Source organism: Zootoca vivipara, chromosome 5, assembly GCF_963506605.1.
Source record: "Zootoca vivipara chromosome 5, rZooViv1.1, whole genome shotgun sequence".
Classification (NCBI taxonomy): Eukaryota; Metazoa; Chordata; class Lepidosauria; order Squamata; family Lacertidae; genus Zootoca; species Zootoca vivipara.
The window spans coordinates 42081369-42095368 of NC_083280.1; the positions used below are offsets into that span (position 1 = coordinate 42081369).

Below are 14000 nucleotides of genomic sequence, written 5' to 3' on the forward strand. Positions count from 1 at the left end.
AAGTGGACATTTGCTTATTTACCCAGTAGTCCTAGGTGTAACCTGAAAAGCATCTAGTAAGTTGTTGTTTAGTCGTTTAGTCGTGTCCGACTCTTCGTGACCCCATGGACCATAGCACGCCAGGCACTCCTGTCTTCCACTGCAGTTTGGTCAAACTCATGTTGCTAGCTTCGAGAACATTGCCCAACCATCTCATCCTCTGTCGTCCCCTTCTCCTTGTGCCCTCCATCTTTCCCAACATCAGGGTCTTTTCCAGGGAGTCTTCTCTTCTCATGAGGTGGCCAAAGTATTGGAGCCTCAGCTTCAGGATCTGTCCTTCCAGTGAGCACTTAGGGCTGATTTCCTTCAGAATGGATAGGTTTGATCTTCTTGCAGTCCATGGGACTCTCAAGGGTCTCCTCCAGCACCAGGGCCGGCCCTATGGCCAGGCTGGGTGGCGCAGGGCACCACGACGCCGGCCCACCAGGAGGGCGGCGCGAGCTGCGCCTGCCCGCTGGCCGGTCGGTCCGCCGGTCCGCCGCGCAGCTGCGCCCACGGCAACTGCGCTGTGCCTGCCCGCCCGCCGCACAGCAGCGTTTGTGGCAGCCGCGCTGCACGTTGCGCCCGCCCGCCCACCGCGCTGGGAAACGGGGCGGGGGTGGCGCTGGAGGGATCCACGGTGCCAGGGGCACCATAATTCAAAAGCATCAATTCTTCGGCGATCAGCCTTCTTTATGGTCCAGCTCTCACTTCCATACATCACTACTGGGAAAACCATAGCTTTAACTATACGGACCTTTGTCGGCAAGGTGATGTCTCTGCTTTTTAAGATGCTGTCTAGGTTTGTCATTGCTTTTCTCCCAAGAAGCAGGCGTCTTTTAATTTCGTGACTGCTGTCACCATCTGCAGTGATCATAGAACCCAAGAAAGTAAAATCTCTCACTGCCTCCATTTCTTCCCCTTCTATTTGCCAGGAAGTGACGGAACCAGTGGCCATGATCTTGGTTTTTTTGATGTTGAGCTTCAGACCATATTTTGCGCTCTCCTCTTTCACCCTCATTAAAAGGTTCTTCAATTCCTCCTCACTTTCTGCCATCAAGGTTGTGTCATCGGCATATCTGAGGTTGTTGATATTTCTTCCGGAAATCTTAATTCTGGCTTGGGATTCACCCAGTCCTAGTATAGTATAGTATAGTATAGTATAGTATAGTATAAAGTATAATCCATTTTGCAGTGCAATCCTATACATGTCTATTCAGAAGTAAGTCTAGGTTAAGACGATGTAAGATTGCACCATAAATTTACTATCGCTACACTTTAAGGCTTATAAATGCAGACTTTTTGGCTTCAATACCTTTTCCTTCTCCCTCCTGCTTTGCCTAACATCCAGCCGAATGAAGAGTTCTGGTGAACACATTGTCCACCCAAATATTTATCACGGTTATATTGTATCTATGACAAACTTAGTTGCTCTCTAAAGTGCTACTGGAAGGAATTTTTTTATTTTGTTTTTATTGTATCTACTAGAGAACTAGACTAAGATTGAGAGCAGGTGCTTCATTGTTGTTAAATAATAAATAAGCAAACAAGCAATATGTGTATTTATTTTTATCCCATAAATATTGCTTCTGAGAAACAAGTATTTTATTTATTGACATAATTTTTATCCTGCTCTTCAGACAAAAAGGGCTCCCAGGGAAGCTTACAATTCACTACAGACAAGGCAGTCCCTGCCCTCAGGTTTATATAAAAAAAAGCTGCAACAGAAAAGGAAAATGGATTGGGAAGGAGGAAATGTGCACACTCAAGTACATGCTCATAGTTAAAATAATTGTGTTGTACACTCAAATGGTGAGAGAAACATATTGGAATATGGTGTGTGAGAGTGCTGTACAATTGTCAGTCACAGGTGCACACAGAATAGCCCTCAAAGCCCTTAAGAGACAACTGCTAAAGAAGTTTTAAAAGCTAAATGTGGTAGATTGAGTTTCCTTTCCTTGCAGGTGGCAGTTGTTGACACTAGACATGTACTTTCATGGTGTTCTTTTTGGTGCCTGCTGAAAACGGTTCAGCTTCACCATCAGTGTTACGAAGACCAACATCCTGGGTTAGAACATCTCCAGCACTCCACACATCAACATTGGTGACCACATGCTTGAGGTGGTAGATTATTTTGTCTACCTGGGCTCCATCATAAGCAGCAACCTTTCCACCAATGCTGAGCTAGACTAGCATATTGGTAAGGCAGTTATGACTTTTCTCTCCAAGAGAGTATGGAGCAATGTGATGCTAATGGCTGATACCAAGATGAACATCTACCAAGCTTGTGTGTTGAGCACACTGTTTTTGGACTTCCGGCGAGCTGCGGACATCTTAGGAAGCGCGGGATAGCCCTCCGGGGAATCCCGAACTTAACGGAGCCTATAGAGGTCACGCGAAGGCTCTGCGGACCTCAAAAACCTCAGGGGGGGTTACCCTGAGGGTCGTGGCACCCAGCAGCGCCCTGCGTGCTCTCCTGCACCCGGTTTTTATTGCTTAGGAGCCGGGCGGAGGATCGAGCTGCGGGCGCGAAGGGGGAGAGACCACTGACTCCGTTAAGTGCAGTCTCTGGCTTCCGATGGTAAGCGGCAAGTTTCCTTAAATTACAATTAATCTGAGGAATTAAGAAGGTGGAAATTGGATTTGGAGCGAGATTAATAATCGGATTTTTGAAGCTGTGGGGCGCAAAAAGGGAGTCCGTCCCAACAGCGGGGGAAAATGGCGCAGGAAAGAGATCGGAGGAGCTGAGCAACGGAAAGCGAAACTGACTGCCTGCGGAGTGAGTTTTTCAGAAGTCCTTGATTACTTTGTAACAAGGCAAGTTTTGATGGCTGAAAAGAGTTACTTAGAGTTCTTATATTGATACTTTGCCTCTATCTTGGGGGTGGAACTGCAAGCGATCTGGATATTTCATATTTTCTGCGCTCTAGCCCGGAAATCAGAGGGGCTTTGAGCTGCCTGAGTGCTTTACTTCTACCGCTGCAACACCGAAGGAGGGAATGATGAAGGCTGATTTTTTTACAACTATGAACAAAGTTAAAAATGTTCCCCAGTAACTGAGAGGCTTGAATGGGGGGGTCGATTTTGGATTAAGCTAGCAAGTGGCTGAAGAGGGGGTTTATCGCTTTGGAACTACGGATCTGGGGTCTTTACTTTTCCTTATTTGGATTAAGCCGACAAGTGGCTGAAGTATCTGGTCTCTTTGGGGTTTTACTGGATTTAATATGTGGATTAAGCCCACAAGTGGCTGAAGAGTTGCGGGACTTGGCTTCTTTGTTTCAGGTTTTAAGAATAAAAGGGGAACTTGGCTGCTTGAGAGCTGAAGAGGGATTTTGTTAAAAAGGGACTGAACTAATGTAATTAAAAACTGTTGTTTCTCTGCCTTTGGGAGTGGAAAAGTACTGGAAGGCTGGGGATTGCAGAGTGTCAGACCCGGTGGCAGAAGGAACAATAGGTGAATTTGGGTCCTGGAATTGAGTATAGTGCCATCTAGGGGCGGATAGGGTACTGCAGGTTTATTGTAAGAATTTACTAGTACCGATCCCCCTAGTGGTGAAGAGGGGAATCTCCCCTCTTTTTGATCTTTTTTTGCAGGAGAATGGCTGGCAAAGAAGAAAAGAAGGCAGCAGGAACACCAAAAGATAGAAGAGGCTCAAAACAAGAAGAAGTCAAGGATTTAGAAGCTTTATGGCAAAAAATTAAAGATGAATTTAAACATAGAGCACACTGCTTTATGGAAGTGAGTCATGGGCAACTTAAACTCACCAGGAGAGACACCCCAATGCTTTCCATATGTGCTGCGCCAGGAAGATTTTGGGCATCACATGGCAGGACAGTGTCTCAAACAAAGATGTGCTCTCTCAAGCCCACCTTCCCAACACGTTTGTGCTTCTTCTGGCTCAGCGACGTCTGTGCTGGATTGGTAATGTCCATGGAATGGAAGGTGGCAGGATCCCCAAGGATGTGCTGTTTGGACCTGTTGGCACACCAACTCTGTTACAAAGATGTCTGCAAAAGTGACAAGAAGGCTGGCAACGTTAACCCCACACTGTGTGGGAATCCCTTGCAAACAACTGGAGTGTCTGGAAATGGCCATGTCGTGTATTCACAGCAGCGAGCAGAGGAGAAATGACCGCTTCTCTGGGAGGAGCACAGAGAGAAGAAACGCCATGGTACACCTGCATCAGCACAAACTGCAACAAAACATGTCTCTCCTGTATTGGTCTCTACAGTAGGCGCTGTAACTTTCAATGGGCTCAACTCCTCTCTGGAAGGTGAGGTTTGTAACTGTTTTTTTATTGATAACTTTAACATTTCTCATGACCCACTTAGGGGTTTTATTACAATAATACTAGTTTGTTTAGTTAATAAAACAAGCGCCTCCTCCTCGGCCCACATAATCTCCTCTCCCAAGAGCAGACACAGTTGAGCCTCCACTATTTTGGTAGGTTTCTAGGTGGTTTCTGCAGATTCCAGAATCTCCCCGCCCCGCTCCACTCCGAATCAAACCCCGCGTAATCTCCCCGCTCCCGAACTTTCCTAGCAGCAGAGCATCTGCCCGCAGCTGGGCCTTATTAGAACCCGACCTATTCCGCTTCTACAACAGGCTTTATGACTCCTTCTCCTACCGCGGAGGGATTGGTTATTTGTAGCTTTGTCCCGCCTCTAGAAGGCAGTGGTTGGCTACCCTTCAGGGGCTTCCCTCGTATGCGGTATTCCATTAGCCGGCAATCTCAAAATTCGTGCGATTGGTTGTCCCGCCTCGCCCCCCTCGAAAGCGGCTCTCCGATTGGCGGGAGGGCGCGCCTCCCTGCTACTGGGGACCTGGGATTCGCTCTCCCCATCTCTCTCTCTCTCTGCCTCCGTCTGCCGTGAAGGTGACACTCTCCGTCTCCTCCAGGCAGCGGCGTTCGGGGGGTTCCAACCTTGATATTGTCCCGCAATGGCTCCCGGAGGGAAATCCGTGTTCACCACCGTCCCGCAGGCCCCGCCCGTGGCTGTGTTCCAGCTCACGGCGGATTTCCGCGCCGATACGGACCCGCGCAAGGTCAACCTGGGAGTGGGAGGTAAGGGAGCAGAAGCAAGCGTGAATGCGGCTCCTGGTCGGAAACGGGTGGTTGAACTTGGAGTGGGGCGGTCAAGGACCTAAATCTGATCCCAGGGAGCCCTGGGGAGACGGGCGCTGTTATTCTCTGCAGGCAGGGTGCCCACCTGTCCTTTTTAAGAGGGGTCCTCCTGAGCCTTTGAGCAGCTGTGAGACAGACAGAAATCCGTCAGGTGATGTCTCTCTAGAATTGCAGCTCCGTGCCAGGGAACCTTTGCACTTGTTGAATTTCTGCCTACCACCCATCTGTCAAAGAGGCAAAGCTCTGTCTGAAAAGAAATCAATGGGACTCTGACAAGGATGCGTGACCAAACAATTGGGGGCAGCGATTAAAACAATTTGTTATTTGTATGAATGTTTCACAATCAGCTGATTCAGACATATTGTCTATACTTTCAAAATCCTGCATATCTAGCTCCAGCTGATCGTTGTTGTTTGATTCGTTCTGTTCCTTGCCTAATACCAAATGGTCTCTATGTGACTCTCAACAATTTAAAAACATGCAAAATTGTAAAGCAGTATAACATTACAACAATATTATCAGCAGTACAAAACTGCAATGATTAAGTGCATAGCAACCATAAAACATCATTGGCCATCAAATGGTAGGAGCACTAGAGGAAGCGACCATTACTGAAAAAGCGCTTATGCTTTCAGTTGAATTGGTGTGTGTTTACAATTTTAAGTACATTGATGATCTGAACTACTTGGAACCATCTGTGCAACCTCTGGAAAAAATATTTACTTCTCTTGATAGCTTTCAGGCTTAGCAAGGAAAAATACGCATCAGAATACTTTCCAATTCTGTAGATAAAAAATGGCTAACACTCAATGATCCCTCATCTGCAGAGCACACAGTTGAAATCCAAGGTGCCTCTAGACCAGGCATAGGCAACCTTGGCTCTCCAGATGTTTTGGAACTATAACTCCCATGATCCCTGACCACTGGCCCTGTTAGCTAGGGATCATGGGAGTTGTAGTTCCAAAACATCTGGAGAGCCAAGATTGCCTATGCCTGCTCTAGACTACCACTATTTTCAAGAAAGATTTGATCACATCTTGGCAAATTGAGATTGCACATTTATAGTTTGATTGGGAGGTTTTGTGCCACAAACATGCTTCCCCAAAATATTAGACTGTTTGCGATAAGGAGTGTGCTGGGGGAAAGTACAGAATAACACTGGCTTTTGATGCAGTGTCAACTAACCTTGTCTTCTAATCTCCCTGCAACCAAATCTGGATAAATCAGGTTGTCTGGGAAGCACCCCTAAAGATAATCACACTAGTAGGTTGTGGGGATGAGAGGCTCTAGTCTCTTGCAATTTGCACCCTTTCTTATGTTCATGCCTTTGCCATTGGATTCATGAGGAAACATCTGAGAAAGTTCAGCAGGAAACTACATGTAATGATTGGGTTGTGGTTATAGGGTTCTGAACATATCATCTGTTTTGCCTAAATGGGAGATTTGTACATTTTTATCTGCAGGCAGACAGAAGAATACTCTGTATCCTTAAATAGTGTTTATACTTTATGGCATGTAATTTCTCACAGCCAAGTTCAGTTTACAGAAATTGTATTTGTACTTCATCTCACCTGTAGATTTTTGGCTGTACCGTTTATAAATATTAACATGGGGTTCTGTGGCTGATCACAGCAGATCTGCAGAATACAGAAGGATGGTGCCAAAATTGATGTTTTTGATAGGTGTTAAAGTCCCATATGGATATGGGCACTGTTCTGCTGTTGATACAGTGGTGCCTCACTAGACGAATTTAATTAGTTCCACGGGTCTATTCTTATAACGAAAAATTCATCTAGCAAATCCCATAGGAATGCATTGAATTTTTGGAGTACTTCGATCTGAGGCAGCCATTCAAAAAGAGGTAGAGCTACTAGCAAAGGGGCTGTGTATTACAAGGATCAGTGCCTAAATGGGGGTGGTGGGTTAAACCACAGAGCCTAGGTCGGCGGTTTGAATCCCCGCGATGGGGTGAGCTCCTGCTCGGTCCCTGCTCCTACCCACCTAGCAGTTCGAAAGCACGTCAAAGTGCAAGTAGATAAATAGGTACTGCTCCGGCGGGAAGCTAAACAGCATTTCCGTGTGCAAAGCGGGAAGGTTAACGGCGTTTTTGTGCGCTGCTCTGGTTCGCCAGAAGTGGCTTAGTCATGCTTGTCACATGACCTGGAAGCTGTACACCGGCTCCCTCAGCCAATAAAACGAGATGCATGCCGCAACCCCCAAGTCGGTCACGACTCGACCTAATGGTCAGGGGTCCCTTTACCTTTACCTACCAATACTGGAAATGTTGAAGCAATATTGCTAATGAAGCTACAGTATGTACCCTGGTTTATAGTCAAAAGTCAGTTGAACAAATTGAAGCCGTAAGTAGAAAAACAAGGAAATGGGTCAGGCTGATTGTAGAGAGAAAATAAATTGTTGTCTCTTTCTTAATCTAATGCTGTCAGATCCAGGACTTTTTTTTGGATCTTTACCCTTTTTTTACCTGCACTGCCCCTTCTGCATTCATTTCCCCCTTTCTTCTTTCATCTCAGTGTATCCTTTATTTTGGGCTTGTTTCCCCAGTACTTACTACAGTCGCTACTGATTGGCTTCCCTCAGGTAGGGGGCTGTGATGCTGCCTAGACTTTTGGCACCTGATGTTCTTATGACTGGGCTACAGCTGTCAGGAGATCTGGGCTGGTGCCCATGTTCTGCTTGGGTGAACCACACGACCTTGAGCAAGTTAATGCCGGGGCCTTGCAGGAACTGGAAAAGGGACTCTGCCCTTAAGAAGCAGAGTCCAGGCTGAGCGTAGTGTTTAGTTAGCTGCCAGTCCTGCAGTTTCTAAACATTACCCTTTGCTCCCAAGTTGTACAATCTATGGCTGCCTGGTTCCCCTTTGCCCCAAAGCCACTGCACCTCCTGCAGGTGACTAGCTCAAAGCTTGACCTTCAGCAAACTAATTAGAAGCTAGCTTGCCAGTTTCCTCTTTGCCAGTATCCTCTGGAATACTTGTCGGTTGTTGTTTGTGGTCTCTCTTACCTGTGCTCTGCAGCTCATGCTCAGGATTTGAAGTCTTCTCTCTTGAATGGCCCATTTGCTGCCTTCCATTAAGCTCTTGACGTACCTGATAAAGTGAAAATTGGCAAGCGAGACTGGAAGGAGTAAGGGAGAGAACGAGCTCTCTGTATTAAGTCTTTTTTTGTCCATCCTTTTATTTTATACCATACCACTCCTCTGAGAAACTCAAGGCACTGCGCATCTCTCTCCCAGACCCCTTCCATCTTCACAACAACCCTGAGAGGTAGGGTTAGGCTAAGAGATGCGTGTCTGTCTCTAAAACAATTCCCTCCCCTTAAACTTTGCAGCCTATCGCACAGATGAGGGGCAGCCATGGGTCCTGCCAGTGGTTCGGAAAGTGGAGCAGATGATTAACAAGGACCTCAGCTTGAACCACGAGTACCTGCCCATCCTGGGCCTGCCAGAATTTCGTTCCAATTCCTCACGAATTGCCCTAGGAGACGACAGCCCAGCCATCAAGGAGAACAGGGTGAGCCTGAAGGGGAAACTCCAATTTCAAACTTCATCCATGCAAGTTAAGCCTTATTGAACACAGAAGAGCTTGATGGCATGGGAGAGATAGGGTGGGAATAGGTTGGCACTGTGGCATATAATCTCTCACTCGCTCGCTCGCTCACACACACATATGTAGAAACTGAGGTTTCACTGGAACAGAGGAATTTGGGGACAGGTAAGGATCTCAGTATAGTTAAATGAAGCTATTATAGGAAACGGGATTCTTGCTTATAGAATGCCCAGGCATCTTACTGAAAAGAGCACCTGCCTTCTAATGATTGCTTTCTCTTTGTTCCAGGTGGGGGGTGTCCAGTCCTTGGGGGGCACAGGGGCTCTCCGTATTGGAGCAGAGTTCTTGAGACGCTGGTACAATGGAACCAACAACACTGCAACCCCTGTCTACATCTCTTCTCCTTCCTGGGGTGAGTGCCAAGGCCTGGCTGGCACTTTTGGCATGGTTTGGGGTAGAGAGAGAGGTGGGGGGAAGGCTGGGCTCCCCATTGTTTGCAAGCCTCCTCAGTAGACACGTGTTACGCATACATGTCTTTGTGAAGCTTTAGACAGTGGCAATAGCACATCTTAGTAGATTTACCCAGGAACTTAAACTCACACAGGCCTTAAAATGGGGGTGTTTATTGATACACACACATAGAATCAAAATATTCAACACTTCTCTTATGGTAGTAGGTAAAGCCCATCTATCTATCTATCTATCTATCTATCTATCTATCTATCTATCTATCTATCAATCTATCTATCATCTATCTATTCATCCATCCACACACACACTTGTTTGGTTTGGCACCAATCAGTTTTGACAGAAATACAGTGCTGCTTGAAGCCTGCTAGTCTGCCTCCCCCCCCAAGCTCACATTGCAGACTAGGTCTGAGTCATGTACAAGTGGATTAGGGAAGACCTGAGGGTGGCTTCTAAAATGCAGCACCCTTGCATGAAGGTAAGAAGCCAAACACAGATCTAGAAATACAGTATTTCTCTCTCTCTCAAGGTAGGAAGGGGGAGCAGATGTGGAGGCTACAATTTATACGTAGGGTGGACAGGATAGGTGAGATACTTTTCCTAGCCCTGGTGGGCAATTCTGAAGAAATAGATCTGGGGCATTTTTTTTAAAGGATCCCTTCTAATCCTGAACAGCTTGAGCTTTGGCTGAATGATGAATGCTTCTCTTCTTTCCCCCGCAGAGAACCACAACTCTGTTTTCACGGATGCTGGGTTCAAGGACATCCGAACCTATCGCTACTGGGATGCTGCAAACAGGGGTCTGGACATCCAGGGATTCCTGGAGGACTTGGAGGTGAGCCGGATCTCCTTAAGAGAACAACAATTACCAGACCTTTAGAAGGCACCTCAAGGCAGCCCTGTTTAGGGAAGCATTTAATGTTTGATGGATTTCTGTATTTTAATATTTTGTTGGAGGCTGCCCAGAGTGGCTGGGGGAGCCTGGCCAGATGGGTGGGGTATAAATAATAAATTATTAATTATTATTATTATTATGGATTGGGTGTAACCTAACCTAACCTAACCTAGAAGAAAATCTCAATAGGGACTGCGTAGAAGTTCTACAGGAGCAACGTTTCTAGCCTGTTGTAATAATAGACTGGGTTTTATTCCCTCTCTCTACCCAGAAAGCTCCGGAGTTCTCCATCTTCGTCATCCATGCTTGTGCTCATAACCCAACTGGCACAGACCCCACACAGGAGCAATGGAAACAAATTGCTGCCGTTATGAAGGTATTAGCAATTCCGCAACAAGGTACTCTCAGAGTCTGTGGCCAAAGCCATATTTCTGGAGGTTTTTGAATTAATTTATTAGTACTGTTACATTTTTATCCTGCTCTCCAGCTAAATGGTATTTTTAAAATACAGAAATTTAAAATAAGTTTCTTTATAGCCACAAATACACTAGATTCCATATTGTTAAGTGAAGGAGTGTGTGGAACCAGTGGTCTTGGTTTCTTCTGTTAAGTGTTTTAATACCTCAATTTAATCCTAATCTCAGGGCAGGTAAGAAAAAGAAAACAATTACAATCTCAATGCAAAAATCCATGACAAGCATTGTAAAACAGTTGGCAGGATTCAAATTGCATCTGAAAAGCTTGGGAAGCACCCAAAGGGCAATAAAGTAGTTGCTGAAGAAACCTCTCTGGGGAGAGAGAGCACCATCACTGAGAAGGCCCCGTCTTTGGCAGCCATGTGCTTTCAGGGAGAGCAGTTGAGGATGCCCCGAAGTTAGTGTCAAAGACCAATCTGCTCCCCTTAACTATTCCTTCCTTGCAGCGCCGGTTCCTGTTTCCCTTCTTTGACTCTGCCTACCAAGGCTTTGCCTCGGGTTCCCTGGACAAAGACGCCTGGGCTGTCCGCTACTTCGTTTCTGAAGGCTTCGAACTCTTCTGTGCTCAGTCCTTCTCCAAAAACTTTGGCCTGTACAGTGCGTATATTCATTTAACTTCCCTGCTTCTCGGATTTTGTTCTAATGTTAAGCTGATTTTTTATTTTTGCCCGTAAAAGAACAATTATTGCATTGTATGGTTTTGCTGTTTCATGCCACTATGGGAACTTTTTTTTTTAGAACTACAAGGTGGGATATAACTAAGTAGAGATTCAAATAAAGGGAAGTGAGCATTTCCTTTCGCCCTGTGGGCTGTTGCACCGGGCCTAAGGCTTGTGGCTTGGCTTTCCTTTCTTTTCCCTCAGATGAGCGTGTGGGGAACCTGACTGTTGTTGCAAAGGATGGCGACAATGTGCAGCGCACCTTGTCTCAGATGGAGAAGATTGTCCGCACCACCTGGTCGAACCCCCCCTCACAGGGCGCACGTATTGTGGCTACGACACTCACAACTCCAGAGCTCTTTGATGAATGGTAAGGAACAGCAAGAATTGAAGGGGTTAAGTTGATCCCTGTCATGAGGGGATCATGGGCCCGGTTTACTGCCCAACACTTCCCCATTCCTGCCATAAACAAAAAACTGCTGCTGGACTGAACTAATGCTTTTCCCTTGCGACAGGAAAGGGAATGTGAAGACCATGGCAGATCGAGTCTTGCTGATGCGGGCAGAACTCAGGTCTCGTCTCGAGAAGCTGCAGACACCGGGCACCTGGAATCACATCACGGAGCAGATCGGCATGTTTAGCTTCACTGGCCTCAATCGTGAGTACAGCTTTGGGCGGTCTAGAGCAGGCACCCCCAAACTGCAGCCCTCCAGATGTTTTGGCCCAGTGTTTCTCAACCTTTTTTGGGCCACGGCACACTTGTTCCGTGAAAAAAATCACGAGGCACACCACCATTTAAAAAGTTAGAAAATTTAACTCTGTGCCGCCCTATATTGACTATAATTATGACTGTAAGAAACACTTGCCAATTGCTGTGTTGGTTGCAATCTCCTGTAATAAGGCTTCACAAGCCGTCCGGCGGGTCAGTGCTGTGTATTGGCGGCCGCCAGGTTCGTTTGCATTGAACTTTGGGAAAGAGGAGAAATATTGCTTTCCGGCGGGTCAGTGCCGTTTATTGGCGACCGCCAGGCACGTGACAATGCAAATCGCCCTTCTCGTCGCCGCACGTCGTGGCACACCAGCCAGCGTCTCGCGGCACACTAGTGTGCCGCGGAACAGCGGCTGAGAAACGCTGTTTTGGCCTACAACTCCCATGATCCCTAGCTAACAGGACCAGTCAGGGAAGATGGGAATTGTAGTCCAAAACATCTGGAGGACCGAAGTTTGGGGGTGCCTGGTCTAGAGATACATCGGAAGAGCCTGGGCAGGAAGGAGGGGGCTATGGTACAGGGAATGAAGCAGCTTTCCTGACTTTGCTTGTGGTGATCTAGCAAAAATGGTTCTGGCTTCAATAGTACCTCCTTGCCCTCCACTGCAAGTCCAAGTAACCATCTTTACACAGCTGTCCACTATGAACAGATCTACCTGTGCATTTCCTTTGTCAATCACTTCACAGGATCTCTTTGCATTGCATCCACTTTCTGGTCGCTTACCAGCGCCATTTCCTGCTGTGACCTTGGCTGCAGCCGGCAAACCTTAGTAGCGGCTGCTCTGGGTACCCGATGAGATGCCTGACACAATTTTTCCTCTTGCTCTTTCTCCAGCTAAGCAAGTGCAATTCATGATCAAGGAGAAACACATCTACCTGATGGCCAGCGGCCGCATAAACATGTGTGGCCTGACCACGAAGAACCTGGATTACGTTGCCAGCTCCATCCACGAGGCCGTCACCAAGATCCAGTAAATCGGTTGCATGTAACTTTCCCCCTACGTTTTGGGTTGTTTTAAAACCAACAGCAGCCTTTGGAAAGTGGGAGTTTTAGGCAAAGAAATAGCCAGGGGTCAGAAAAGGGTGGCTTAACACTATTGCCTCTTGCCACTTTTCTGGTTAAAATTCTACCACTCTCTGAAGCTGCTACCAGCCCCCTCCCCACTGCCTCAGTGTGGGAGAACAGAGTACCCATTTATTCCTTTAGCTAGAGAATGGAGTAGAAAAGTGGCTGTGGAGTGAGAAAGGGTTAAGCTGGGGGCCCCCACAAGCATCCCTAAGTTTTTGAAAAACCCAAAACAGTGGAAGAAAGAAACACACAACTGCATGTAACATCTAGTTTGGCCATGTGAAACAAGAAAAATTGAATCCCTCCATGCTGTAACACGTAGTTTGTCTACTCCACCAACTGAGCTAATCTCCCATACCTCTTTGGTCAATATGGATTGAGAACAGTACTTTTGTCTGCATAGCTTCTTTCTGTCTTTTAAATGGCCCTCGGTTTGTGTGTGTGAGCAGGTGGCAGTGGGAATTTTCCTTCTTGGGGTCCACTTGGTATTGATAGCACCTAACTCTGGAATCCAAGCACATGGCCTCTTCCGGCTGCCTTGTCTGCATCTCCGTTTGCACTTTATGTAACCAACCCTCTCTTGTCCATGCCTGTTCCAGTAGAAGGGTTGGGCATTGTGGGATATGTACCAAAAATGACTGGTCTCCTTGTATGAGCTGCACGGGTTACTTCAGGGAGCGAGGCTGGTGCTGCTTCCCTGGTTTCCAGCCTTGCACAAGCAAAGATTGTAATCTTAATAACCACCTTTTCTGTCAGTACAACCAATAAAACATCTCTTCATGCCATACCTGTCTTTTGGCCAAATTGGGGCTGGGGTAGAGAAAGGAACAGAGCTGCCTGTTGTGTAGAAACCTATGTGTGGTCCTCAACCCCCATTGGAAGAACCCATTACTGCATCCAGGCACCTATTCTTACCCTCCACTTGACCTTTCCCTGCTTCAGTCTCTCCAGTTGT

General features: G+C 46.8%; 1 protein-coding gene across 1 annotated transcript; it reads left to right on the forward strand.

Moving 5' to 3' along the window:
* The first annotated feature begins 4857 nt into the window (after positions 1-4857).
* On the forward strand, positions 4858-13830 carry GOT1 (glutamic-oxaloacetic transaminase 1). Its single transcript, XM_035133544.2, has 9 exons — positions 4858-5084; positions 8492-8673; positions 8998-9121; positions 9900-10012; positions 10344-10448; positions 10995-11145; positions 11412-11577; positions 11723-11865; positions 12812-13830. The coding sequence occupies exons 1-9, from the start codon at positions 4961-4963 to the stop codon at positions 12949-12951; spliced, it is 1248 nt and encodes a 415-aa protein (XP_034989435.2). The 5' UTR covers positions 4858-4960; the 3' UTR covers positions 12952-13830.
* The last annotated feature ends 170 nt before the right edge of the window (positions 13831-14000 follow it).

Coding starts and splice junctions, on each gene's coding strand:
- GOT1 (XM_035133544.2), top strand. CDS start 4,961: ATGGCTCCCGGAGGGAAATCCGTGTTCACCACCGTCCCGCAGGCCCCG. Junction 8,674..8,997: donor CAGCCATCAAGGAGAACAGG/GTGAGCCTGAAG, acceptor TCTTTGTTCCAG/GTGGGGGGTGTCCAGTCCTT. Junction 11,146..11,411: donor CAAAAACTTTGGCCTGTACA/GTGCGTATATTC, acceptor CTTTTCCCTCAG/ATGAGCGTGTGGGGAACCTG.